This window comes from Protomyctophum bolini (assembly GCF_963924005.1).
Source record: "Protomyctophum bolini genome assembly, chromosome: 1".
NCBI lineage: Eukaryota > Metazoa > Chordata > Actinopteri > Myctophiformes > Myctophidae > Protomyctophum > Protomyctophum bolini.
In genome coordinates, this window is record NC_137862.1 from 15,965,508 (window position 1) to 15,993,452 (window position 27,945).

The 27,945-nt window shown below is 42.6% G+C and overlaps 1 protein-coding gene across 1 annotated transcript in view; it reads left to right on the forward strand.

The window, feature by feature from the left end:
• Positions 1 to 27,945, forward strand: part of tox3 (TOX high mobility group box family member 3) — a 70,181-nt gene that overhangs the window by 11,024 nt on the left and 31,212 nt on the right. Inside the window, exon 2 of the mRNA XM_080772531.1 lies at positions 26,928 to 26,996. Coding sequence (XP_080628657.1) covers positions 26,928 to 26,996 — 69 coding nt within the window. The remainder of the gene's footprint in view (positions 1 to 26,927; positions 26,997 to 27,945) is intronic.

Consider the following 27,945-nt stretch of genomic DNA (forward strand, 5'->3'; position numbering starts at 1 on the left):
GAAATACATCCACTCAATTGTCTGTGTCATTCATTCAATTGTCACTGCTGTCTAAAAATCTATTTGGTTAGCTCCAGTGCAGTCACAGGAGATATAGGGCTGTATTTGAGTAAACTAAAGACCTGGAGGCGTGATCAATGCCATTTGGCTATTCTGAGTGGCCAAAGAGCATTGATCACACCTCCAGGTCTTTAGTTTACTCAAGTTAGGGAATAAGACCTGGAACTTAAGACACGCAAAATACAGCCCCTGATCTCCTGTTTCCCTCTCTTATTGTTCACTTTAAAGGAAACATGGCATGTACAAGTTTTAACAATTTGGCTGTTAGCGTTGTGGAATTCCAGTCTGTGATTATTTACCTGTCTGTTCAGAAGCTTTTTTATTGCTTAGTTTTTGCATCCTTTTTTTACAAGGCAAGCCGAGGAACGCCAGTATTCATAGCAAAAAACTAATCTACAAGCTCACAGTCACAATGTGTTGTGACCTTGTAGATCAGCTATTCTTAGCATTTGCCTCTATTGAAATGAGAGTAGATCAATGATTGGAAGATAATTCATAACTTTTTGTGTATTTTATGCAATATTTTGTCACACAATCCCAAAGAATCCCTGGACTCTCAGGTACACCAGCCTGCCTCTGTACACTGCACGCCATATGCAGCACCGCTGTTCTTGTTGTATGCTTGAGCTACTTACTCCCCTGGACCCCTACAGTATAACTGCAAGCAGGCTTTCAGAGTTAATCCATTATATATACATCATAATTAATGATTGCCAGTTCACTTTGCCCAAACATTATGGATGCTTGTGGCAGTGTGTTAATGTTAATATCTATCTGAATCCAATTTAACTTTTAGCACCAACACTGCAGCATATAAAAATCACTTTACCCAATAAATACAGTTTAATACTCTCCTCATTTTGGAGAAATGCCACCTCACTCTGCCACAGTTTGATTGGATCTTTTTATGGACATGCATTAGACTGATAAGAAATGTTCTATTGCAGATGCATAGTTTTTTGAGAATTCCTGGAATTGTCCTTTTGCCATAATTCATGTCGGATATCAATGGCAGTAAGATGTGAAGGTGCTCTGTGATGGAGGCCACTCTACTGTATCCTTCTAGAGGGGAATTTAGCAGCTGTCCTTGGAACAGTATATTTTCCTTTCATGGTCTCCTATAGATGGTTTAAATGGAAATTCTTTTGAATCCATTTTTGATAAAATGATTCCTACAATTTTCAAGGACTGTTTTGCTTGCTTGTGTGGTTTAGAGTTACCCTTTTTATCGAAAAGTTTGTCCCACAATTTTGTAACCCATTTTTCACCTGGTGCCAATTGCCTGAACTGTAATCCTGGGCGCTTATACTCACACTCTGCCAACATGGGGAGAGCCCCAAACTGAGCTCATGCTTCCTTCAATGCATGAGGAGTGAACAGGCCACTTCTTATTACCTGACGGGGGGAGTTTCCCCGGTAGGACGTAGCGCGTGGAAGGAACACGTTATTCCAACCAGTTCCTTTCTCCTCCATCAGGGGCCCTGGCTGACCAGGGGGAGGCAGTATAGCGACCAGGATTACATGTTTTGTGTGAGGGTACCTAACCTAGGGGACATGGGGAGAACATGCAAACTCCACACAGAAAGGCCCTTTCGCCAACCCCACCTAGGGTATCTGCCATATTATCCCTAGTGTCCCTATTTTGGGGAGAACAATTCAGCCAAATTCGCAGATCTACAAGCTCACAATGCGTTGTGAGCTTGTAGATCGGCTATTTTCGGCAAAGTTGTGTTGAGGGAAAGGGGGAGGGGCCTACCAAGTAGAGAGCGTCTGGGCGACTGCAGTCAACAAAGTATATCGTAATAGGGTTTAATTTAAGCACTGGTTAAAGGAGAAAAGGCATTTCATTCTCCTTTAGAATTTTCTTTATTGGGACAAATACATTGAAACTTAAAGGAAGACAAAAGACATTGAGTCTTAGGTTAGCCAGGGTCAAGTCCAAACATATTGTAATCAAGAGATTGAAGACTCTATGATCTGATGATGTGCAGATAGATCTATAAGATAACAATGCTGCACATTGCAGCGTGTTTTTAGCTTAGATCGATAATACAAACGAAGAGTGTTGAAACCAAGAGATGAAACTCTGGCCCTGTTACCAAATTAAATGTAACGAACGCACACGTGAGAAAATTAGCTTTGAGGTTTTTATGAGGTTTTACGAGGCAACAGTAGTTGCCCAGCAATTCAACTGCTCCCTTTCTGCTCACAGTAAAACGTCCACAGACTCCACATCAACAACATGTTGTTACTAGACTATCTGTGCCGCTGTGTGCGCAAATCAACCATTGTGCCTAGGCGTGCATGCGTGTAAATCTGACCTGTACCGAATTGGATTCATGAGACTGACTGGCCGGATACTGATCATGGCCTAGCATATTGTAAGTAACCGCTTTATAAAGGATTGTGAATGAATTTAATAAATGAACAAAACGCTGAAACACATCAGATCTTGGAGAAGTGATTTCATTACAAGCAGCGAGTCTGACCGGTAAACATTTCCCCTGCTTTAGCCTCTCGGCGACTAAATAACTTTGTCCCGATGGTCGCCATACAGTGTCTTTGACATGAAAAAAGTCCAGAAAAAAAAGTCCAGAGCCCGGGCAGAGGCCTTTTGTGGCGGTTCTGGACAACCATGGGTCTGATCTACAAGCTCACAACGTGTTGCCGTGCACAACACGTGGCAATTTACAATTTAGGCATTTAGCAGACGCTCTTAATCCAGAGCGTGACAAAATATGAAGTACAGTACTGTACGAAGTACATTACCGTACAGTACTGTAATAACAGAGTACAGTACAGTACTACAAAGAACAGTACTATGAAGTACAGTACAGTACTACGAAGTACAGAACCAATAGTAAGACAACGAATCGTCAGACACCCCAGCAGCACCACTCACTTCAGACGGGTCTGATTTTTATGTTGCGAGCTCCTCCAGACTATTTGAAAATGGATTCCTGTGCAGACTTTTAATGTTTATAGAAGTTGGAGCATACTGTATTTGCGTTTCTGCATAATGTCCATAGTATGCTTGCCTGCAGTGTTGCCATGTCTGTTTATTATAATCAACTTTGGGCCTGGTTTGGGCTTACTTTACAGAAGTAAAGTAACTTAAGTTGTAAATATCGGTAGGTAGTTGCAGGTTTTGGTTTTTTGGGCTTGTTTCTAAAGTGTAGTTGATCATTTGCGCTGGCTTCCTGTAGATTGTCTATTTTCAAATGGCCAATGTATATTGTTTATGTGCTCATGTGGCCTATAGTCACCTGCTCATGTATTCATAGACCCTGTTGCGTATTTCTATCGCACAATCTGGCAGCAACAGTGCTTGTCTGTGTTTTCTGTGCTGTGCTGCTGTGGTAGAAGAATAAGCAGGACCAATAAGCGCTGAATCCTTTTTCAAACCACATTCCTTCCAGGGGAAACTGATCTATTCCTCGTCATTGGAGGCTCTTATTCACGCTATACCTTTTCACACACCTGCCTATAACCTTTGCAGAGGGAAAAAATAGGATCTCTGCTCCTTGAATTAGACCAGAGTACATCTTTCCCCGTTTCCCCACTGATAAACGAGAGGAGAAGCAGAATGATTACGCTTGTATCAAAGACATTACAGTTGGCTGATTAAACTGTTAGCTCAGAGTTAGCCAAGGTTAACCGTCCCTAATGAAACACTTTGAAAATAATGATACGCTGCATGGTTTTATGAAGGCGTGTGTGGCTTGCTCAGCTCAGCGGTGGTGACCTTCAGCAGTTCCACAAGCTAATCACGGGCGATCCCGTGGCACCCCTGCAGTTTCAAGACTCCATTAGATTCTGATATTCATCTAGGAGGGAGCAGACCTTACATACAAAACTCCGGCTCAGGAATGGTCCTCGTGACATTGAGATCGGCTGACCGCTTTAATTTCATGTAGCACGCAAGACGTAATATAGGGTTAATTCAGATTTGTGGGACTATATGACGTTGCCCTTTGGCGAGGCTATCACCTTGCTAGACATTATACCCTTTCTTTAATGTCGGTGCCAATTAATCTGATCAAAGATGCACTGTTCTGCGGACATCTCCAAATGTAGTCATTGGACAAATGTCAGTTTCCTTGTATTGCAGGGCATATTGCTTATTAAAATCAGCAGCATATTTGCTCACTTGGGTAACTGATCATTTTCTTCTCAGGCCTCGCGTAGAGTTTCATATTGAGAACTACACAAGCTATACACTTACAGAATAAGTAATACTTACTTCACTAGGCACAGAAACACTAATATTAGCTTTGGCTAACAGGTTTATTACCCAAAGGATATTATGTGAACACTGTCTGCAATTTATTTTAGTCTTGCAGAGGATTTAGCCCTGTAATATAACTAGGAGGGTGAGGGAGTCTTAAGATGTTTTTCTGCTGATACAGAAACCCGAGAGCAAAAACAAATACCGTGAAGCCTGATTTATAGTTTATATTTTGTTGTTTGCCGGTGTCACTCGCCAAAGACAGATGATGTATTAAGCTCACAACACAACATTGCGTCGTGTGAGCCTATAGATCTATTTTTGTCATGAGACACACAGCTGTATGACAAGGTACAAGTTAAGCATAATGTAAAGGCTCACCCCTGTTAATGCAACAGCTTGTTGTTTATTTAAACTCATACTGTACATCATCCAGCCCTCTTGTAAATCTCATTCAGTTGTAATCATTGGTGCTGGTACTTTCTGGCGATCCACTGATATGGTATTCACACCTGCCATTGTCTGGGTGTTGTTTCTTGGTGCCATGATGTACAGTATATTGAGCATGTGCTTGTATGCCCATGCATGGCATTTTAACTCTTACACAGGCTGTTTTTACACTTGTAATTAAAGAGTTAGTCTAAAATGAACACTCCAGATGTCATTGTATGCTGGATACTTTCACTTGCTGTCGTACAGGAGTTGACACTAACGGTTGCCTGACCGCCTGTGTCAAGTAAATGAAATGTTTGGGTCGCTTTCAGCCAGGTTGCCCTATGGGCAAGTGCATTCGATCTTTATTGAATGTTATAGGCTATGAAGAACAATATTTAGCATTGCATTCTGTTTTTTCAAAATGACTGTCGCCACTCAACAGTTATCGATTGGATTTCGGTATTAATTATTTCTACAAGCGGAAACCTATCATTTTACAATGGAAAATGTCGTTTTTGAGCAAGTGGGCACACTATTGATAGACTCCCATTCAGGAAATGCATACATACTGTTTTAAAAAGACAGACAATAGGCACCAAATCATTACTAATTAGTCTTTTTGAAAGCCACTATAAATACTGTAGCTGCTAGTGAACTAAATGGACTTCTGCTCTGAGTCTCTGCACATAAGGTTATTAAGCAGTTTTGCCATGCAGCCTAATCTGTTTATTTCATTATCATTCTATATTAGGGTGGGAACTGCATCCAGGTCAGTTGCATCTGAATGTATAGGCCTATTACTGTTTTTATTTTATTTTTATCTTGATCTGTCTGTCTGGTCTGGTTGGTCGGTCGGTCTGTCTCAGTGATCTCCATAGTCCATATATGGGACAAGGGACCGACTTGTGGCCGCCGTCCGGATGGGTACAAAGTACAGATGGGTACAAAGTACTCTGACAAAGTCCCCACAACACTATGACACACGCATATTGGTCGGATCGGTAGTGGGACGTGTGTGTGAGATGATGGCCGCTAGTAATGTATATTTATAGAGAAAGAAGGTACTACTAGGGTGTACTAGGGTGCTCATTCAAGGAGTTAAACTATGTGTTCACTTGCATTTTGACAGGAATTCTTTCTATGCTAAATATATTAACATGAACTAATTGTCAAATAAGAATAATTGCCACGTCTGCATATTCATCACCATAGTCCCTTGTAAGATGTGAGCTCCGAGCAGGAACAACAAAGTTGTGCATAAATCAAAGTGGTTTTCTTTGCCAAGGCAAAACCCCCTGGGAGGTACCTTGGTGCTTAATTAAAATCCAGAAGGATCATGTTTTAAGTGTAGGTGAGCGAGCACCGAATAACAATGACAAATCATGCCCCAGAGCATTAGTGGTGTGTTATGGAACAGAACAACACTGCATCGTTTTTGTTTCTTGAAATGAAACTAGGTGTAATCTGACACACTTGTAAAAATGTTGCGAGTCATGAACAGCAGTCAATGGAGCTCCCACTTGTGTAGTTCTGGCTACTGCACCCTCCAAAACCCAGGATTGGCATATTAATCTCATAATTACCCATATGGGATTAGAATTAATACAGCTCTTTATTAGACATTATGTGATGGCTTAGTCTTTTTACTCGACTGTTTGTGCTCCTTTTTAAGCCAGGCAATCTGTCACACAGAGAGTGCTTGCCAATGAGCAGTATAAGCAGGCTGTTTATATAAAATGTCATAGATCATCAGTCATTTCCTCAGTAGTAGAGTTGAGGGGAACACGGCTACAGCTGAAGCTATACAGTATGCCGTTTGTCTAGGGAAGACTGTAGTGCCTTTAATTTGGAAATATGAACCTTCAAAGTGAGACATCTAGCATTAGATAAAATATGACACTACAGCTTAATGATTGATGGCACACAAAGCAGCCGGGGGAAACGAATGCCAGTTGTTGTTTTGGACAGCACATCAGATGACAAGAAGATACAACATTGAGTCCTGTATTCTCTACAGATATGGAACGATTCACTTAAGTTTATTGATCTTTGCTTTGTTATACCAAAATGGGTACACGCAGCATTTTAGGAAATGAACTGCGCCACACACAGTATTAGCAGTGGCACACACAAAGACTACATCCAGTATACTCTGTATTGTAGGATGTCAGAGAGGCTACAATGGCTGGCTGCTGCCCCGGAGGCTATTGTTGTCCCAGCTCTTTGAGTTTCTGGATCTGACAACTGTGCACTCACTGGCCAGGCCAAGCAGCTCTGACTGGTCTCTGGGCGAAGAAGAGATGGGTTAGTGTAGCAAATCATCCCATTAAAGAATGATACACGCAGGGTACGATTTGTAACGGAGGAACGGAAGGCAATCTTCTTAACCACTTAACCCCCTATACTTATTCGTACACATGAATAGCGGAACTACTGTAGATGATCTACGAGCTCACAATGCATTTGCCCAAATTAGGGATTTCCAGGGTTAATGTTACATTAAAATTGCATTCTACACTGACATTATCAAAATTAAATATCAAACGGATCCGACAACTCTACATTTCCCCCAAAAGGAAATTAATGTATTTAATTCAGTCTGACCAGACGCAGGGAAACTGAATGACCAGAGGGGTCGATATCAAAAGCACAGTGGATATTTTCCACCCCTCCCCCAAGCAAATCGAACCATGCATTGAATAATCTGTCCTACATTTTATACTCCTGTTTCTGCAAGCATCATAATTGCGATGTGCATGTGCCCTTTGGAAAGCCAAGTAAAAAAAAGGAGTAGCATGTTGTAAGCAATAGCACACTGATTATCAGCAACTGTCTCCCAAGTTAAATCTTCTCAATTACATAGCTCTGGAGAGATGTCCCCCAAGCAAGCAAGCATCCCAGTGGCCAATCAGTCACAGCAAATTGCAGTGGTGGATTTTTCAGACTTGGCAGATTTGAATAAAGACATGATTATTAATATGATGAGGAATATTTCACTGTTGCTTGGTAGCCCCTGAATAAATTTGATGGGCCATTTTAAATTTGGAGGCAGCGTGAACTGTACACTGCTACTGATTAAATAAAGAAAGGGGGGGGGGGGGGGGGTCAGCAAACACAGAATTGAGAGTACTGCCACTCAATGTGGCAAGCTAATTGGGCTGGTCTCTTTTAGTGGAGATGAATGAAGAGATTATCTCCCCCTATGTGTCCAGTGAATCCCCTCTCAAGCAGCAGGTAAATTGGCTGATGACAGACTGACAGGGGGAATTATTTCCCTTAGTCTCTCTCATTGTCTTTCTCTCTTCTTTCTTCACTTAAAACAACCAGTTGGTAATTATGGTGTGGCACCCTTTCTCGAGATACTTTGGTCCACCGACTCCCCCCCCACCCCCACTACCGCCGTTGTTCATGAATTTATGTGATGACACAAATCATGATTACATTTGCAATGCTTTTACTCACTGGAGTAAAAGAGACCTGTGTTGAATTATGACTTGAGCTCCAAAAGGCTTACTTTGCTTCTAGGAGGCTGGATGAAATCCAGATCGTATGTTTTATATGCCTAATCTGTGCTCCGTCGTAATGACGGCATCACGGGACCAGCGTTGTGAACTTGTAGATCAGCTACTTCGCTGTGCGACGCCATTGTACGACAAAGTATAAATTGGGCTTACTGTAAGTTCTCCACAGTGTCCACTTGACATCTGGCTCCGACTCTTGAGGCCAAATTAGGAGATAACAGGTTGACAGTTGCGAAGTCTTCCCCTGGTCTCTGATGTACTTAACAGCTCTTCACCACAACTAAAGCTCAATTTATATAAATTGCGACGCGACCCGTTGTTAGCCTGAATATGACGTCATCGAGCCACCGAGTATAAACTAGGCATACAGAAAGTGCCAGCCCACAGCACAGTGCCTCTGCATCTGCAAGAGAACGCACAAAATAAACAAGATGCCCCATTAAAGACAGCGTGTACCCATCTGGGGCTACCACCTCCCCAGCCTCCCTGGCTCCCTGCAGACTGCATGTTCGCGGAGATTTGAAGGAGCGGGTCAAACACGAGCCTAATGAAGACGAATGAAGAGCGACAGAGGAACATGCCGGTGGAAGGCAGCAAGTGGAGAGCAGAGCTCTCATTTATTTTCGGTGGCAAAAAACGCACAGCTCAGTCCTAAAATAGAGGTCAAGGCTCAAATACAGAAAATGTCGGTGACCCCTTTTTTAGCTTTGTGGACACGAGAAATGGGATGAAAGTGCTCTGAGGGAACTGTGGTCAAAGAAGGAAATCAATACAGCCGTTAAGGGGGGTGTTGTACAAATAAAACGTGTCAGTTGATTATTTTCAAATGTAAAAAGAGACACAAGTTCAGAGTTTCTTTCTTGTTCGCCATTGCATATTGAATAGGATAAACATTAATGTACCTTTTTTTGTGAAGAATGGCATTCCCTCATGTTCTTGCACAGCTAGAAAATGAGCTGGATTTGGATATAAAGTATGAATTTGTTGTAGGCCAAACCCTCTGCGGTAAGTAGTGAGAACATAGTGGCATTGCCATTACCAGAGTACTATTCCAGTAATTTAGTAATTTACTGTACTTTACGGCACTTTATGACATGTGATGTGATGTACTGTATGAGTGTGTGTTTGGTTCAATCACTCCTCAAGACTGACGCTGGCCGTAGGGACATATACACTTTGGGGCAAATGTCTGCGTTTGCTCAGTCACAGACCATTGAGTCCTGTGACTGAACAAACCCAGCATTGCCTACAAAAATCTGATTTCTGCATAGAGCTTGCTTTGCTTTCATCCCTTTCTGGACACTTGGCTAGCTAAACCGTATCTCTCTTTCTCCTGTATGAAAGGAACACTTTAATGCATCGCATTCCTCCATTAATTCCATAGCCTGCCATTTACAGGTTGCCTTTTGAACCCAGTCCTGTCATTTTTACACAAGAGGAATGGAATTTTCTTTGCTTTACAACTAAACAGATCTGTGGTAGCTAAGGCCTCTTTGTTCCGGACCTCTTTAAATGTCAGTGCAGTGATATAGAATGAATGGTGAAGCTTAATGTTTGTAATTACTCAAGACGTCTTAATCCCTTTTGAAGTAAGAAATACAAAATATTGTAAAAAAAAAAAAAAAGCTCCTAGCTTTGACTGTCCGTCACACAAGAAAAACAATGTCTTGTGCTCAACAGACGTCAAGTTTGCTAATGATGTCCTGGTGTGCTGTCAATCTAACCGACACATGGACAATAGCGCGCCAGAGAGTAGATGCTTGAAATAGCTAATTGCCTCTAAAGATGTTGCTCAGTAGTTGAGCAACATCTAGCCATTGTTGAGCTGCTTCATATTCACAGCTGTCCTTTCCAGCTGCTGACATGATGAAACTTAAAATGTATTACATTAGCAGGACCCGTGCTTTCTTTACCCGTGTTTGTGTCCATGTACTGTAGATACACCAAGATTTAATGACTGCAGCGAGATTGCAATAACACGGTGAAAATAGAGGAAAAAATAAAATGGCACGTGCTGGAATAACACAAAGTAAACCACCCTTAAGCTTGATTTCTTTTTCACAAAATTGCTGATCTGCAAGCTCACAATGTGTTGCGCTCAACAATTTCCGCCATGCGACTCCGCCATACGACAGTCTAAATTCAGCATTATCCGTGCATTTTCATAATTTCAGCTAATTTGCCCTAGTCATGGCGTTAATCTCTGCCAACCTGTTGATCGTCAGTTTCCAGACACATTTCTGGAGAGAAGCCCAAGAGTATTTGCAGCCCTGGACCTCTGTCAGTAGCGCCAAGCAACACAGCCACAAATTGGAATGTGGTACAGCTCTGGGAAGGCAGCCAAGATTTAAATTAGACAATAACCTCTGCTCTCTCTATACTGCCTCTCTTTTCCAGCTGCAGGCCCAGCCATTTGTTTAATACAGTCAGCCCTGTAGTGTATAATAGACTGATATATGAGTCACCGCTCAGCAGTTTGTGTTTTTTCAGATTTATAGAGATTGAACAACTGGTCGGTTTGTACTTACTGTGGGCTTATCGGAAGAGTAAAATGGAAAGGACGCAGGCAGCCTGGGCTGGATACACCCATGCAAGACTTTGAAAGGAATTGTTACAATACATGCATAGAGGTATTAGAATACATTACTAGACAGAGTTGTGATTACCAAGTAAGAGCAACATGGCACAGAGGTTCAACAACAAAACACTACAGATTGCACTGTTTGCAGTATATAGTAAGGACATTTGCATAGATTGTTGGAGTTAAACTTACACAAAGAAAGACCTATGAGGAACTTTATTACTCATATTGCATCAAAATATGAATCTGTTCTGCCTCAGTGTTTCAAAACAAGCTTTTTTACGATGCAAATGAGTTTGCATCCTCAAAATAATAGTTTGTCCTTCACACACTGGCAGTGTATTGACATTGGTCAATCATGTTCAATCCAAAGACATGAACAGATGCTTGCAGGTTAATCAGACGTCATTCTTGCATTGTGGATTGTAGCTCTATTTGACATCAGTGAACACAACTCACTGTTTCGATGGTTTGCGCTTGTATACCTGGGGTACACATTATACCATATTTTTATTGTGGGTTAAATATTCCCCCCCCCCCCCCCCCCCCCCTCCGTAAGAAATGGCGGATTGCATTGAGATCTCTAAAAGCTCTTGACTGTGCACATTCCCAAAGCCAGTTATAATGAGTGTATTAGCCAGTAATGGTGCCGGGGGAATAGAGAAATGTGTCTGTGCTGCTGGAGCCATACGAGAGGAGGTTTCAATAGAGCTTTATGTGGATCCAAGTCCCTCAGCTCATAGCCACTCACTCTGACAAACCAACAGGAGAGGCACCATCACCATTACTGCCACCTGGAAAACAAAGACATTAACTGTGGCACATACCGAACCTGCATGACATTAACTGTGTATTTTCATGTTGGATATGGGATGAATAGCATATCGACAAGCTCTGTTATTGTCAATTAGCTATTTTCGGAGAAAGCTTTCCCCACAATAACGTGGGCCCAGTTATGTCCTGGCCTTAACGGGACGCTTTTGCACCCCTTTTGTAACCAGATCTTATTTTAATGATGTTTAGGACACAAGAAACACTTAACTGTTGTTTTTATGTGTGTAATATGTGTTTCTAGATATTTTAGTCATGACGCCATGTTCATAACCAACATTTGTCATGAAAATGTGGTCTCACTTCCTTCCTGGACTACAAGTCACACCTCCACAGCCTCCCCCTCTCCACAAGGAGGGGCAAATGCACCAAAGCATTATGGTCATTGTAGGAATTGTGTCAAACACACAGACTTCATTATTTTTCTGGCCATAGGGTGCAAATTTCAAATTGTGCTACCGTTATCTACTTCAAATGGTGTTAACATTGAGTGACTGCAGTTTCTTCCAGCGGAGAAATGTCCCTTTACTTAACGAGTATAGTGCCCTGAGGAACTGTGTTTAATAACAATATAGGGTTGTCGATTGGCTATTGTCTGCCAAAGCTTTCTCCATAATAACAGAAAACTGAAAATACACTAGTATAGAACCCTGAGGGACTCCGGCCACAGCAGCCCATGGCCATGTATGAGTGGAGTGTCCGTATAAACCTCAGACACCTACAGTACCTACCTACACACAGCAATACTTTAAGTTCCATTTCAAGTTCAAGTCCTATTACTTCAAATCTAGTAGACCTCGTTGTCAAGCTACCACATGGAAGTAAGCAACAACAACATAATAGTGGATTGTGCAGGTGAGTTAAAAATAACCTGTTTGTTTGATAAAGTTAAGGCTCATACATACCGGTAGTCTGGATTTTCGGTGGTTAGGTGACCACCGAACTACAACATGACGTCACGAGCCGTGGTGAAGAGCAAACCACCGCCACCGCTCCAGCCCTTCTCTCTGTTTTTACTCACCACCGCTCAACGTTATTTCGCGGTGGTCGCGGTGGTCAGCTCACCACCGAAAATCCAGACTATGAATAGGCCTTAAATTTCACCTCATTTAACAACAGACAGATACAAATAGCAAACTAATCAGAAAAATAAAAGACTAAATCCTTTAGCAAAATAAATACAACATGGATATATGTGATACGTTGATTTATTTATGTTTCCTTATTATTAGCCTACTGTCTTTTAGTTTTTTTCTTATTATCTTAATATTATTACAATGCATTGTCTGACGAGGCCAAATAAAAATAGGTTGCTCATAATGTGTCACACACGTTTGTATATCTGCTATTTCCCTAGGGTCGCTAGGGTCCATGTTCAACATTTTATGGGAAAGCTACACCGTGTTTCTGAGGCATTCTCCATTGCCTAAGCCTCCATTGTGGCTGTGGGCCAATGGTTTTAAACCCCACTAGATCAAAGATCGAACCCCATTTGGTTTGTGCTTTCTTTGAGGATTTCGCTCTGGACAGGAACGAGCAGTCTCCTAGCTAGGACAATTGTGGTGCTATAGTGATCTATCTGGTTTAAAGTAACTAAGTATGCATATGTACTCAAGTACTGTACTTAAACTTGTGCACTTTTGAGGAATTTCTACTTTACTTAGAGTTACAAATTGCAATACTTTTACTTCTACATCTCAGAGGCAAATATTGCACTTTTTACTCCACTACAATTATTTGAGACCTCTAGTTACTTTGTAGATTTTGATTATTATTAAAAAAAATACATACATCAACACTTCAGCCACTTCAGCCCTATGTGTATACTGCCCTATTTGAAAATAGCCGATCTAAGCGCTTGTATATCTGCTATTTTCAAAGCATTTTTATACATTGAAAACTTGTGAAATGGGACACTCTGCATGATAAAGTGATGTTGAATGCCAGACTTTTATTTGTAACAGAGTATTTCTACATGGTATCGGTGCTTTTACTTAACCCCTTTTGGTGTTAGCATTATGTTATGCTTCAGCTATTGAAAAATAGCAGATCTACAAGCTCATAGCGCGCCAACGAGTGGCGCGCTATGAGCTTGTAGGTCTGCTATTTTTGAAAAATCGAAGAATGATTGACATGGAAACATAGCTTTTTCAGAAAACTGTCATTTTCAAACAGACATTTTTAGAATCTGATCTCAGGTCAAAATGTGAGTACTTCCACCACTGCGATCTACAGTACATGGTAGTACTAAGGCTAGTTAAAGTTAAATCGTGCCCACAGCACGGGCCATTATGAGACACATGCAACGTTGGTTTTGCACTTTGGCAGGTCTTAACCCTTAGGGGACTTAATAAACAGTAGGCCTGGTGAAGCTTAGTGCATGGCTCATTCTGTTGCATGACAATGTACAAAAAATAAAGTTGCCAAAAATATTTCTGGGCAACAAAATCGTTCCATTAGTGTATCAGGATGCTGTGCTCAAGGGTGCATTCAGTGGGCGCCATCCATCAGCCATAAAATAATAATTTATAATAATTCAAAGCACTGATTGTGCACAAATTAGACAGTTTCTATGATGCTGAATTTAATATATTATTTGAACTGAAAAGCAATTTGTCTTTTTGTGAGTCTAACCAGTTCTTAGATTCTTTTGCCATTGTCAATATTGCTCCCAGCTTCCATACAAGATCCAGTACACTACATCATTGAATGTCACAGTCATTTAGAATAATAACCATTTCATATTATATTGTGGTCTAGTACATCTTGGCAACTAAAATGCGTCCTGGTGCCTGTGCTGAACGAAAAGCTCGCCAGCAACATGCATGATTTTGTTGTTTTTGTCAGACGTGGGTCAAAGGGAGTATTCAAATCATGCTCAGTCAACATTTGTTTGAACCCTCCTGGAATACTGGGTGGGTGGGGGTTTGCTCACAGGGCAACACAGAATGGCAGGATGTTAAGACTATTTGACAGTCAAAATAAGCTCCTGGTGATTCACAACTTATCTGACACTATCTGAAATCTCCTGATGCTGTGGACCCCACCCATTGAGCACGCTAAGTATGTTACTTAAAACAAACAATGAGAGCTTTTTTCAAATGATTATGAGGACCCAGGTCTGGTTCTCATACAGCATTGAGCAGTACTCGCACTCACGCAGCCAGGGGCTTAGTTACATTGCCTCCATGTCATTCTGCATCTGTGCTTAACCACTTTAAACCCTATATACTTCATTGACCACAGTTACCCATGGCTCTATACTACTTGTCCCCGGCCTAAACCAAATCGCTGATAGCTCCAAATAGCCATATATACAAGCTCACTGTGAGCTGTTAGATGTGCTGTTTTCACCGAACGTGTTCGCCCCCCAGAATATTGACGCTAGGGTTCAAGTGGTTTAATGTGGATTTACCTCCTGAGAGCATTGCCAAAAATGTGCTCACTCAACTCGAACCATAGCTGTACTTTTATTGTATCTTTCAACGCTGCCGTAGTGACTCCGAAATTTGAAACAACACGGTGCGTATTTGACGAACTGTGAAATCACTCTACTTGTTCCCTTTATTTTCATGGTTAAAGCTTGTCAGTGGCAGACTGTACTTCCACCTCCCATAAAAGAGAGAGAATTATATCGTTCCTGTTCCACAGGACCCAGTTAAACCCACTTTGGCCATTGGGTTTAACCCATTAGAACCATGAAAGCATCTGTGTCATTTTAGAATTGAAATATATATCACATTGATTGGCTATTCAAAAATAGCAGATATACAAGCAGGGGTATAGCTGCTATTTTGGAAAAATCATAAACATTTGTGGAAATTGAATTTATATATATATATATATATATATATATATATATATATATATATATATATATATATATATTTTTTTTTTTAAGCAAACATTTTTAACTCTACTCTTTGCTTCTGTTGGGGTCCCCGGAACAAAATATCTTGAGATTGGTGTCTGCGGCCAAATGGGAGTCCTTGACAAGTTTGAGAACCACTGATACCCTGCCCTAGCCAGTGTGATTTTGGTTCTAGAACCACTGATACCCTGCCCTAGCCAGTGTGATTTCGTTTGGGTTAGGGTTAGAACCACTGATACCCTGCCCTAGCCAGTGTGATTTCGTTTGGGTTAGGGTTAGAACCACTGATACCCTGCCCTAGCCAGTGTGATTTCTGTTGGGTTAGGGTTAGAACCACTGATGCCCTGCCCTAGCCAGTGTGATGTCTGTTCTAGAGGGTTAGGGTTAGAACCACTGATGCCCTGCCCTAGGACCTAGCCAGTGTGATTTCTGTTCTAGAGGGGAGGATTCAAATGTGCACGCGAAAACAGCCTATTAGTTCACCGATCTGTGCGCCCGCCCCCTCCTACTCTCTCCTCCCTGTTGCCGTTGGAACACAGTGGAGAACACTGATGTCACACTGATTTGCGTTATTGGTTAGCAAAATTCAAGGTTCACTCCCATTCCTAGACCAGATTTCCTAGCTGGTTCGTTTGCCCAGGCCTGCGGTCCCCAAAGCTACTGATATAACGTTTTTTTCAGAAAACTGCTTTAGAAGACATTCGTAGAATCGGCCCGTGGTCTTAATGGGTTAACTCTCAACTCAAGAGGCAGACCGATGATCTCTAATTCCCTGCACTCACATTACAGATGCTAAACGACTGAGCATCGCTGAATGTCATTCTCACCATGTCGGCGAGCCTATGCTCCACATGGGACGTTAACACTGGTAATTAATACAGCCTCTGATCAAACACCAAGCACACTGGTACAGGTCCAGGAAAACAGGTGGTCTTTTATATTGCCATGTTGACACCCCCAGCGAGGGTTTAACGCCGTCCTCCAGGTTCCCTAGATTTGCTAAAGTAAACAGATCTGCAATGACGCTAAGCCAAGCCACACAACAAGCCAGAGCACAGTGTAAAAGAGGAGATAATAAGCACTGTGTTCTCTGATTATCTTCTCAAACGGCTGTCATCAGCCTGATTCAGATCCCAGATAAGGTTTCAAAGCTTCCCTCTCAGACCCGTTTCTCCTGCCGCCCAGCACATCGCAGGACAAAGTACTCGACCCCTGTGCTCGAGTCAAAGTAATAGATACTCTTAGGCAAGTGAGAGTTGATACTAGAGTATGCAAACTACATGCGTACAAGTATTCGAAAGTAGATTAAAAAGAAAATTGTGAATTGTAGACCGACAAGCTCGCGGCTTGTAGAGCTGCTATTTTTTAAGGGACCAAGGAGTCACGAAGTGACTTTGGTCACTTATTTTGAGCAGTTTGAAAAATGCTTATACCTGATTTTCAGATTTTTTTAGCAATTTGCAATCTGAAATAATTTGACATACTGTGCCAATTGTTTAGGAAACAACTCTGTTTCACAAATCACAGATTGTGATGTGGCCTAACAAAAGTTTTCAGTCATGAGATTTTATTTCGCTGCCTCCGCTGAGAGAACTTCCCCTGGACACTGCTGCCTCGTAGCCGTGTACCGATGGTCCTCATGAGAGGACAGAAAGACAGTGCTGCTGCTGGGCCCGGGTGGAACTAATGATTTTCAGCTGTAAACTGAATTACCAATCGATTGGGGCCTACAGATCAGAACACGGCTCGGAAGCCACTGCCGCTGTGGACAGACAGACACGGCGTGCCGCCGAGTTGCTTTGCAAATTGACTCCTGCATACATAGGTGGGGGACGAGGACACGTACAGTATCTGTAGCTATATCGTCTCTGTCGTGTGGAAACCTCATATGTCCTTTTCAGGATTCAAATCCAAAAGTAGCAGATTGACAAACTCGAAATGTGTCTCTGAGCTTGTAGATCTGCTACTTTTGATGCTCTTGTGTGAAGTTAAGAGGTTTCTGCCCGACAGTGACGATATGTCAGCTTGGCACTGCATGTACGGCGTCCTGCTGGGTGTGAATGGGACCCTGTGATCACCACAGAGGCAGCTGCACAAGTGTTTACACTGAATGGGGTTGTAAATGAGCGTGTATTTGGTCAGGAGCGACCACGGAAACAAGAAGGTAACCTTCCCCTGGAGATTTTGTATGTACACAGTAAAATGCCCGAGTCACCGAGTGTTCATTTAACTCTCGAGAAAGTACACATTCGTTGCGGTCGGGTGGAAACCCTCATATCGTTGCTGTCGGACAGAAACCTATCTCCATGTCTTAACTTATTGTGTTTTTTCCCTTAATGAATGTCCTACTTGATCATACTACATCACACAAAAGGTTTCAAAAGTAGCAGATCTACAAGCTCGAAACACGGTGCAGTGACTCATGTAAAGCGTACAAGATATGCTACAGTTTTGGTTTAAACCGGACAGTCCAGAACTCGTACTTTTCGGACAAATTGCAAAAAATGTGCTACTTTTTGTGTAACACTGTTTGGAGGTACAAGGTTTCTGCGTGATGGCCATGAAATGTAAACCTTTACATGTGTACTTTCTCAGAGTTATAAATGCAACTCTATCATCTATCATCCACACAGGAGTTTGAATTTTTACTAAGAATGTAAACGTTTTTTTTAATCCAAATGAGTGCTTTTTTACACACTTAGTTAAAGCAGCACTAGTTTGGGATATCAGTGGTCACTTTGGACACAAATAACATGGCAGCCTTTGACTTCATTACCCAAGAGTCTCTGCAAGCATGTCCACCGAGGATGCACTGTGATTGGCCAGTCTTGACTGCCTTGCTGCATTGGCAAATGCCAGGATGAAACTCATGTCTCCCCACCCCCTATACATACTAATGCAGTCAAGCCCCTAGCAGGGACCCCCTGACTCTATACATACTAATGCAGTCAAGCCCCTAGCAGGGACCCCCTGACTCTATACATACTAATGCAGTCAAGCCCCGCCCCCTAGCAGGGACCCCCTGACTCTATGCATATATGGAAGGAGGATTATTGTTGTTATTGTTATATATGTTATTGCTTAATAATTTCGTGGGACATAATATGCTATACTGTAGTTACATAGTGCTGCTTTAAATTTACACAGAGGATTTTCCCATGCTGAAATGGAAGGAGAGGAAAGGGTGCTGCCTTGTTTGGGCATGTGTGTGTCTCTTCCTCCCCATGTGTTAAATAAGACTCCATGTTGGCGTTGGATCAGGCCAAAAAGGAAATTGCCCCATACCCCCAGAATTATAATAGTACAAAGCAAATTACTTGGTTTGTCTGGATTGGAGTTTTTAACTGTGGTGTTTTATTTTAGTTTTTATAGCGCCTACTGGTGAACATATTAGCACAGGCATCCTGTTGAAGAAAACAGTGGCTAGGCTGTGATTAACCCATTCTGACCGGGAACCCGTTTTGATGTTCAGCATCATGTTATGCTTTAGCTATTGAAAAATAGCAGATCTACAAGCTCATAGGAGCTTGTAGGTCTGCTATTTTTGAAAAATCGAAGAACGACTGACATTTTTAGAATCTGATCTCAGGTCAGAATGGGTTAATCAGACCAGTGTGTGTCCAGTGGAAACCTCGTATGAATCTGATCTCAGGTCAGAATGGGTTAAGGAGCTCAACCGGTAACCAGTGGTGTAAAGTAACTAAATAAATTTACGCAAATGCTGTGCTTTTTCTAATAAAAGTACTATAACATTTACCACTTCACTCCTGTATACTTATATCTACAAGCTCATGACGCGGTGCGATGCGACGTGTTGTGAGCTTGATCTGCCATTTTCAAAAGTTTTTTAATACTTTTCCTTTTGTAAATGGGACATTATGCATGGGTGCTTTTACTTTTTGCACTTTAAGTACATTTTGATGCCTGTGCTTTTACTGAAGTAAATATTGAATACCAGGCTTTTACTTGTAACGGAGTATTTCTACATTGTGGTATTGGTAAAAAGTTACTGGTGGTAACTGTGAAATCACTTGTCAGCAGTTGATACGTTTCTGGAAAAGGACTAACGTTCTTGATTAAATTAGTTCTGGGGGTTTTGGACAGGATGGAGGTGGAATGTGTCCACGTTGTCTTACCTGCTGAGAGACAGACAGACCTGACACTGCAACTCTGGCTGTTAAAAGGTGTAATTCAGACCTCTGCGATTTTTCTCTGCAACTTTATAAAAGCTGAGTTCATGCTCGGCCGTACGGCGGTATACTTTGTTGAAAAATAACAGACCTGCAGCTTGCGGATGCAGTGACACTGGACGACAAAACAAAACGTTTGTCTCTTTGGTCTGAACTAGGCATTATTGTGTAATGTATCGGAGGTTCAGGGCCTGAACCTCCGATACATTACACAATAACTCCAGGCAGCCGGAAGCAGCTTTCTTTTGATTGTAACAGTTTGCATGTACGATCCCCCCCTCCTACGCTGTTACCTCAGGTGTATTCTGGGAGATATATTCATGACAGCCATCTTCTGCATTAAATTGGTTAACTTGAAGCTAGCAATATGAATAGTAGAATTCACTACCTGAGATCTCTGAGACATGGGTTTCTTATGGGGTTGTGTGCGTTTGTGTAGTTTCCCAGAAGCCCTTGCAAGCCACTGAAGCCAGTGATGGGTCGATGTCCGGTTACGTCATCATAAAGCGTCGTCCTTGTCAGGATGTCCGCGACAAAGCCGGTATTTCTTCGGGTTTAGTGGATTCGGCAGGGAAAGACAATGGAAAAAAAAACACGGGTTTAGCGGGTTTGATCCAATCGAATCGTTAGCTGCCACTCGTTAGCATAACAGTCAAAGTGGGACAGTGGCCGCGGCCATTTTGAAGATGTGCGTGCATCCACTTGCACTCTATGTGCTGCTTTCAAAGGCCTGTATTTCCAAATCGGCGCAATGAATGTCGTTTCTGGTGAAAACACAGGCACTGCGATATTCGTGGTCTGGTTTTTCCACCACCGACTGAGAGAACAACAACCGGTGAAGACACCACACACAGCATTTTGACATTGTAACATCCAGTTACGGATATTTGGCTCTTCAAAATGAGGGTTGCACGCGATAAAACCTTGGCAATGCGCGATATATAGATTCATTAATCCTGGCGGCCAAACGGTTTATGTAATTTATTGGACTATTTCTTTTTAGTTATGTGTAGGTCATGACGACCACATTGGAAAGGAGTGTTTCATTACACTTTAATGTATGTTGCTGGGTTTAAGTTATTAGTGTATTATCTTTTACCAAAATCAAACCAAATGAAGTGTTGATACCCTGTTTTCTACGTACCAACTTACCTACTGTACGTACCAACAGTGCAAATATAGTCAGCCTACAAGCACACAAGCTTTGTGAGCTTGTAGATTCCCTATTTTTGAAAAATTTGAAAGTGTTATAATGACATGCCCAAAATAGGGATGCCATGTTGAAAGTGGTTAAAAAGTATACAGTAAATGTTTTCCATGTGTATGACCATACTGATGATGATCTTGTGATGGGGGTCTTCTTCAGACCGGGTCCAGTTCATGTTTACTGATAGGAATCGGATTTGTGTGGTTACTCCATCTCACTGAAGGTGAGATGGGGTCATGTTGGTGTAATATTGTGTATTGCCCCGAGGTTGAAATAATTTCGTTTGCCATAATAGCTGTATAAAACTGCTCATTTCCCTCTGGAAATACTTCTTTTTTTTTGGCACGAATCGTTCCGAGACTGGGGTTAACAACAAGAGTGATATATATCGCTATAACAGCATATAGGTTTTATTTGGCAGGGAAATGAAGTAAACACACCTACGTGTACTCCATGAATTCAAATGCTCCCATTTAAATGGCGAGTAACTGACTTGTTGCAGTTCGCCTGATTTAATAAAGCTACCAACCTACCCAAATAAAGCATGAGAAACAATTTCGAATACAAAGTATCACAGTATACTGGAAATATTATCGGCACCGAGAGAGTAGAGGAAGAAAAGTGAGGGGGGGTCATAATACTGTTCATTCATACAAGCACACAGTGGCTTTCATAATGTCTTAGTCATTCTATTAACTGTGAGGTACAGTAGCTTGGTTTTGTGTCTCCATGTGATGTTTAAACAGTATGGTCTTTTCACAGTGGCATCGCCAGCCACTGTAAGCTCTCCATTCTACTCTGTGTAACAGTTATTGGGGGAAAAATGTGCTGGTGCTGCAACACAGGAGGAAGAAAAACAGTGGATGGAACACTGTTTTCTCTGCCGTTTAGCCATGTCTGTCTGGCTGTGCTGCTCGTATTACAGAGTACACCTTTAGCCATGCAATTCACTGTTAATAAAAGACTCCTATCCCATGGCTATTTTAAAGCCTCTTTTTTTCTGCCGTTTGTTCCCTTCTGCCAGGGCCCTCTAGCAGGATAAAGGAAGAGTGAGAGTAGGATGACCTGATCTCGGGGAAAACATGCAGAGCTTAGATGTGCTGGGCTTCTTTTAAAGCTTTGCTCTCTCTCTCTGTTGCCTGAGCTGTTGCTTCTGTTGTTGCTGCTGTTGATGTTTCTGTCCAGTCCCTTTGGTTGAGTACATAGCAAAAAACATCACAGTGACTAAAGTTTGCAAGTGCAATTCATGTTCACGACTTTGTTTAGTGACACTGTCTCATGATGCAGAGATGTTTTGACAGGTTTCACTTTCCATCTAGAGACTCATGTGATGCAAGGACGACGGGACCTCACACAGTACAAATGATAGAAATGGAAAAGCAGACACTCATTCACTGCCAGACAAATGGATGGATCGATGGACACACACTAGTAATACTGTAGGCTAGATATCACTCCTACAGATATACTGCATGCTAACCATTCAGAATGGCTTTTGGCTAGAGTGTCTGTCAGGGGCATTATATCCTGCCATGTTCAACTGATCTCCCAGCCTTTCCATCCATGTTAAACGGGCCAAGTCTATGCTCCCCCCCCCCCCCCCCCCAAAAAAAAAAGACATGTCATGCACACACACAGTAGCAATGTTTGCCCCCCTAACGAGGCTTTTTTTTCTTTCGTCCAACTCCCACTCATCATTTTAATTACAGAACGTTCATTGTGCTATGCTGACCCATTTCGGTGTGGGCCCTCTTTACAGTCAGCTGCGCGATTGCTCCAATCACACTTAATTTCATCTGGCATTTGACTCAATCGGCACGGCCATGAGCATTATGCACCCCCACCCCTCCATCTCTCTCTCTCTCTCTCTGAAAATGAATGGAGAATAACAATAACAAGATCCAGCGCTCCCTCGCTTGCTGTGTGGTTGTCCTCCGCTGATACTCTCGGCCTAGGCTTCACCATGGCGGTGATGCATGCGAGGCTTTTAACGGCAGAGATTGATACTGGTGGCTTGGGACATTTCTTGGGGTGTTAGTCACAGTCCTCTGAGGAGATGTGGTGCTGATCTTAAAGGGCCCCGGACGCACAATAAAACATGCCCTGCAGAGACTAGGGAGTCCACACAATCCCACACCGCTAATTAGTGCTGCTTGGCCCCCTCGCTCGATTGTGTAGCTGCTAATGAAGGTAATGAGGATCAGGTCGTCAGCAACTGAACTTACTGTATATATGTTTTTTTTTAGTAGTGCAACCACTCCTATAGACGGCTATGTGTGTCCCTGGGTCTCTCCCTGGCTGGCTGTGTCCGAGCACGAAAGCTGTCTGGCTGTGTCCGAGCGCGAAAATAGCTTTTTGTTGTTTTTCACAACCAGGTGTGACTGTTGCACCGCCTAACACACACACACACACACACACCCTGGCCGCGTTCCTGTGGGTCTGGAACTTCCGGGGACCCTCACACAGAGTTGCACCACTCACTTCACACGGGTGTGATTTATGTTGTTTTTGTGTTTTTACATTAATATATTTCAGTTATTTTAATGCCACTTTCAATCCCTTTGATTCGTACATATTCAGCATGCCGTGTTTTGGCAACATAAGCCTGATGTGCAACAGAACAGTTAATTGAGTTGAAAATTTGTGTTTCTGTTTTTATGCACCATATAGTGTGCCTAGAAGTCCAGGGGTGCTGCAGAATACTTAGACCCTCCATACTTAACACTTTTGCCGCCATTGGAGTAGATCTGCGTCTTATAAATGAATACGGCCTGTCGGCATTGATGTAGATCTAAGTCTTTCTAGTGTTTATAATGGCTCGAGTCGTAATGCTACTTACATTAGCACTGGGTTGCTAGGTGATGATGTAAACAGAAAATGAACCGTTCATCTTGATCGCCGCGCACATCCATTCGACGGTCCATAGCCAAAGACTGTGTGCTCTCCAAGCGAAAGTAAAATATCCGATCCGTCACAACATGCATCGTAAGTGACATCCGGTTTTTAGGGACTTGTGGATCCTTCGCTATTTTTTGTGAATTTGTTTGCCCCAGAATAGGGATACTGGGGTTTAAGTAGTCAAACGTCAAGTTTGACTACTTCCAATTGATTATTTCCAATCTGTCGTAATTAAATGGAAACTGATATTCTCGTAGACATACGTGACATACTGTATTTTAGGGGGAAAACGGTTCTAAAACAGTGGTGGGCAGGAACGTTAAACCCTGTACACCCTGAATGTTGTACGGGTGAATGTTCAACTACAACTGCAGTGGCAGAATTCCCATTAAAAACGTGGTGAAGCTCACAGATCCATACATGTTCTCTCGAGGCCTTCCCAGAATTTCCATAGAACTCCTCGTCACAATGAGGAGCTATTGTTTTATCACCCTTCTTCTGAAAAGTCTTACTCTCATCCCGAGAAACGCAGGGGTGGAGGAAACAGAGACAGCCCAGCACAGAGGACTTATCTCTCCACACAATCGGTACAATGTTCCTTGTGTTTGAATAGAGGGGGGATATCTCTGAGACTTCAATTTGTTATCTGAGAGACGAAGAAGGGGACAGGGTAACACTTCCCTGATAAGCCCTGGCGTAAGGTTAATTACCAGCGAGTGTCTGACGTAACCCAGCCATGTCAGGTCTCAGAGTTGCACATAGCGAGGAGAGCGAGGGAGTGCTACTTATTGACGGATGCGTCCCACACTCCCACTTGAGGTTTGCCCATGTGCTTCTGCATTAGTGCGTGCACGTGGTCATGTGGCTGGGTGTGTTAGTTAGGGCACACACATGCACAAATTGAATATTATTCACCCAGCCACCTGTTCACTTCCAGTCTTTGCGATGGCAAAGGAAATTGGCTTTTTCTGCTTCGCTTGTCGTCACATTTGGTGAACTTTGACCTCAACCAATAGTTTCACCTTAATGTCTATATCATGAACAGTATACCAGCAACTGCTACACTCATAGACCTTATGTCTAAACTCATACATACTGTATTAATGGATATATGGCTGCTATGTGTAAATATGCACATACCTTTCTTCCCCCCCATTGCTTTCTTTCTCTTTCTGGAAGCAATGAAAACGACCATCAGCCAGTGTTTTACACCTGTGATGTGACAACAATGATCTGTGAACTTGTGGATCTGCTGCTTACAACACACGACACTGTCGTACGACAAAGGGCTTAAAACGTGTTTGTCCCATTGAGATGTGTTGGTGTCTAAACTAGGCTTTAGATCTAGTTCAGTGGGACAGCTCCGTAGATAGATAGATACTTTATTGATCCCCGAGGGGGAATTCAGGTAAGACCAGCACTAAGAACTGTGAAGCCCCCCCCCCTACACCACCAGAAAAAAACACCTGCTTTGCCAACTGCTAGAATAGCTTGTGGCTTTCTCCCCCCCTCCCCTCCCGTCTCATTGGTGCGTAACGCTGTTAACATTGCTGCTGATTCTCTCTTGTCTCTCTCCAGGGCATAGACTAATTAATGGATACCATTCGTAGTTGATTAGCAGCAGTTCTTTCAGTAATTACATTCGCATACTAACCAGTTTGGAAGAAAAGGAGGAAAAAAATCCCCACAAAGGATTGGGAAGTATATTAATGCACTCCTCATTTCGTTTTGATCCTAATTTGTTTCTGCTATTGTTTGGCCTTTTGCTAAGATAAGAAACCATTTTTCCCCAAACTCCCCCCCCCCCCCCCCCTCTATCCCCCCCTCTCTGTCTTACTGAAGTTATTCAGAATTCATATTTGAAGAAAGAGAGACTTTTGTAATCAACACACAAAAGAGATTACTCCTGTGCTTTTGTTGCGAATAACAGAAAGTGTTCTCGGTGGAAACTTCATGAAGACACAACTCCTGTGTGTGTGATTCTCTTTCTCCTGCAGGCCGTGTAGGCAGGGGCTGTGCTCCTCGCTCACAGAGAGGTGCATTGTGCTCCAGGGCCCAGCTGCTAGCCCATAATTCTTCATTCTATGTCCCATTGTTCCTACCTGTCAGCATGCTTGTGTCTCAGAAGAAAGGAAGTGGCTGCCATTTTGCCAGCAGGCTGTGTGTGGGTTGGGGCGAGTGGTTGAAGCTGGGGAGGTGGGGGGGACATATTTCTTAACCAAAGCACACATTTTTTTATTGCCTACCTACATTTTAATAGCCCCAATCTGTGATTACAATGTTGTGGCCTCTGTTCAAATGCTGTGTTGTCACCAACCACTGCCTTTGTTGCTGTTGGTTGTAATGCATTAGATTGTGGATGTGTCCTGGCACTTAAATTTGATGCGTGAGCTTTATATGCAAAGACTTGACAGCCATGTGACTGCAAAAGATATGATTTACATGGAGTCTGAGGCTGTAAAAAAAACGTTATTTACCTTTTGTAACATTGATAAACAGTGGCGTAAAAAAGGCCCTTATGATGGGCTTTAGAACATTGAAAAGGTCATATTTTCCATTTACAAGTCCAGAACACAGAGGAACATGGCCAACAAAACCTCATCAATGCAGAATGCACTGAGCCACAACTACACAGCTACATGCATGCTCTACAGATGCTCTCCACTATCTGTTTTCTCTCAATAACACTAGTCTCCCCCCCCACCCCACCCACCCAAACAGGTTACTTGAAGTTAATAACCTGCCACTGAATCTTGATGCTTTTCTTTTGTGATGCAAACACATCCTTAATTGCCATTCCATAAGGCCTGAATAGCCGGGCCAGATTCTCATTACCTTGCTCTGAATCGGGCCCGGGCCTCTCACAGACCCCGCTCTCTTCACGTCACAATAATCGGCTAAAAAGTGGCAGAACTCGCATGTGTAAGGAGCTCGAGGGGTTAACTCAATGTGTAAACATTCAAAGCAAAGTGTGACATGCTGTTTGAATGGATGTGCCGTCCTTTGTGAAAGGCAAGCGCCTGTACAACCAACACCACTGGCTGATGTTATCTTGAGGTCAGCAGGGTTGATCGTGTGTTTTGTTTTTCTCTCTTTCACTTGCAGTTCCAGAACAACAACAACTATATGAATATGGCAGAAGCCAATGGTGCCCTACTTGCAGCTGGTGGTGATGTGAGTAAATCAATCATTTACTTTTTTTCCCTCCATATTCCAATACCCCCTTATTTGATTATGGGAAAGGCAGGTGATGAAGACATCGTCCACTACAGGTGTAGCCAATTAAAATGATCTAGCATGCTGGAGTGGATGTTGTAGAACGGGTTGGACAGGTTTCCTGCCTGTTTTTCAAAAAAGCATTGATATGAGGCCTGATGGCATTATCAGTCAGTGGACTGCATGGAAATGCATCATATACTGTATCTTGAGCAATTTAAATGGCTGCAGCTGTTGCATTACAATAGCTGACAGTGAGCTATTTCTTTTCATTGGTGGCTTTATTGTTTCCCCCCCATGCACGCACGCGTGTGTGTGCGTGCGCCCTCCAACAGCCAATAAGGGACCACCATTCTTGGTGACGTAACTAAGGTACATTTCAAGGTTGGTTTAAGGTCAATAACGTGTCTAAAGGATTTAGAATAGCAGAGAGCTCTAGGACTCAGAGCAGCAGTTGTACCCAGACAGCAGCAGAGAGCTCTAGGACTCAGAGCAGCAGTTGTACCCAGACAGCAGCAGAGAGCTCTAGGATTCAGAGCAGCAGTTGTACCCAGACAGCAGCAGAGAGCTCTAGGACTCAGAGCAGCAGTCGTACCCAGACAGCAGCAGAGAGCTTTAGGACTCAGAGCAGCAGTCGTACCAGCAGTGGTGAGCGCAACTCATGACGCACTCTGCTTGCTCACAAGTAGGCCATACTTGTGTACCTGTACACAAGATGTTAACTATGAAGTACAACCTTCGACCCATGAAGCCTTGAAATCATGGAGATGTTTTTTGCTTTGTCGCACTCCTGAGCCAATAATTTGATGAGCGTGTGTCCGGTAGGATTCGGACTGACTCCGCTGGTCATCAAATTATTGGCTCAGGACAAAAACAAAACAAATGTCCATGAATTCAAGGCTTCATG